Source organism: Meleagris gallopavo, unplaced genomic scaffold (assembly GCF_000146605.3).
Source record: "Meleagris gallopavo isolate NT-WF06-2002-E0010 breed Aviagen turkey brand Nicholas breeding stock unplaced genomic scaffold, Turkey_5.1 ChrUn_random_7180001882247, whole genome shotgun sequence".
Taxonomy (NCBI): Eukaryota; Metazoa; Chordata; class Aves; order Galliformes; family Phasianidae; genus Meleagris; species Meleagris gallopavo.
This window is the reverse complement of record NW_011146416.1, coordinates 1-745: the sequence shown is the minus strand read 5'-3', so window position 1 is coordinate 745 and position 745 is coordinate 1. Positions and strand designations below refer to the sequence as shown.

At 67.9% G+C, this 745-nt stretch overlaps 1 protein-coding gene across 1 annotated transcript; it reads right to left on the bottom strand.

Moving 5' to 3' along the window:
* Nucleotides 1-6: 6 nt before the first annotated feature.
* LOC104916312 (forkhead box protein C2-like) lies at nt 7-741 on the bottom strand (the record flags this gene model as incomplete). The annotated part of the gene is made up of 1 exon (XM_010727363.1): nt 7-741. A coding segment is annotated over one exon (693 nt), but the record flags the coding sequence as incomplete, so codon positions are not given.
* Between the last annotated feature and the right edge of the window lie 4 nt (nt 742-745).

Here is a 745-nt window from a genome sequence, read left to right as displayed (position 1 = left end):
CGGATGGCTCTAGGAGAAGGCTGGGGGGTTTGGGGAGAGGGGAGCTACTCAGTACTTAGTGCAGTCGTAAGAATAGGGGGCGGCGTGGCGATATAGGGAAGGCGCGGACCTGTAGGGAATCTGACAGGCGGAGTTGCTGCTCACCTGATGTTCGCTCTCCATCCCCAACCGATGCGACGTGAACATTTCCCGCACGTTAGGGAAAGTCTGCTGCTGAGACCCGAACGTGTGACCGGGCAGGTGGCTCAGCTCGGCTCCGTGATTGAGGTACCACGAGGCTGCGGATTGCCCCGCCGCAGTGCCTCCGTGCGGATGCCCGGCTCCCAAAGCTCCCTCTTGCCCAGACGGCAGGCTGAGGGCCCCGAGGGGCGACGGGGCGCCGGTGGGATGCTCGGCCAAACCTTCCTCCAGCGCCGCGGGGGGCACGCACATGTGGCCCGGCCTCTCGCCGCTGTACAGGCTCATGGCCCGCATGCTGCAGTGGTAGCTCCCACTAGTGTCCAGCGCCTGGCTGCACGCCGCGCTGTAACCCGACGGCTGCCCCGACGTGGGGTAAACCAGCGGCATGCCGGTCCCCGTCCTGCCCGAGGCGGCACTCACCGGGCTCAGGTCCCCCGCGGGGGATGTCCGCAGGGTCATGATGTTCTCCACGCTGAAACCCGGCAGCCCGTTGCCGGCCGGGTGCTGCTCGGGCAGCGAACCTTCGGGGGAGGCGGCGGGAGGCGATGCGGCGCTTCGGGGGCTG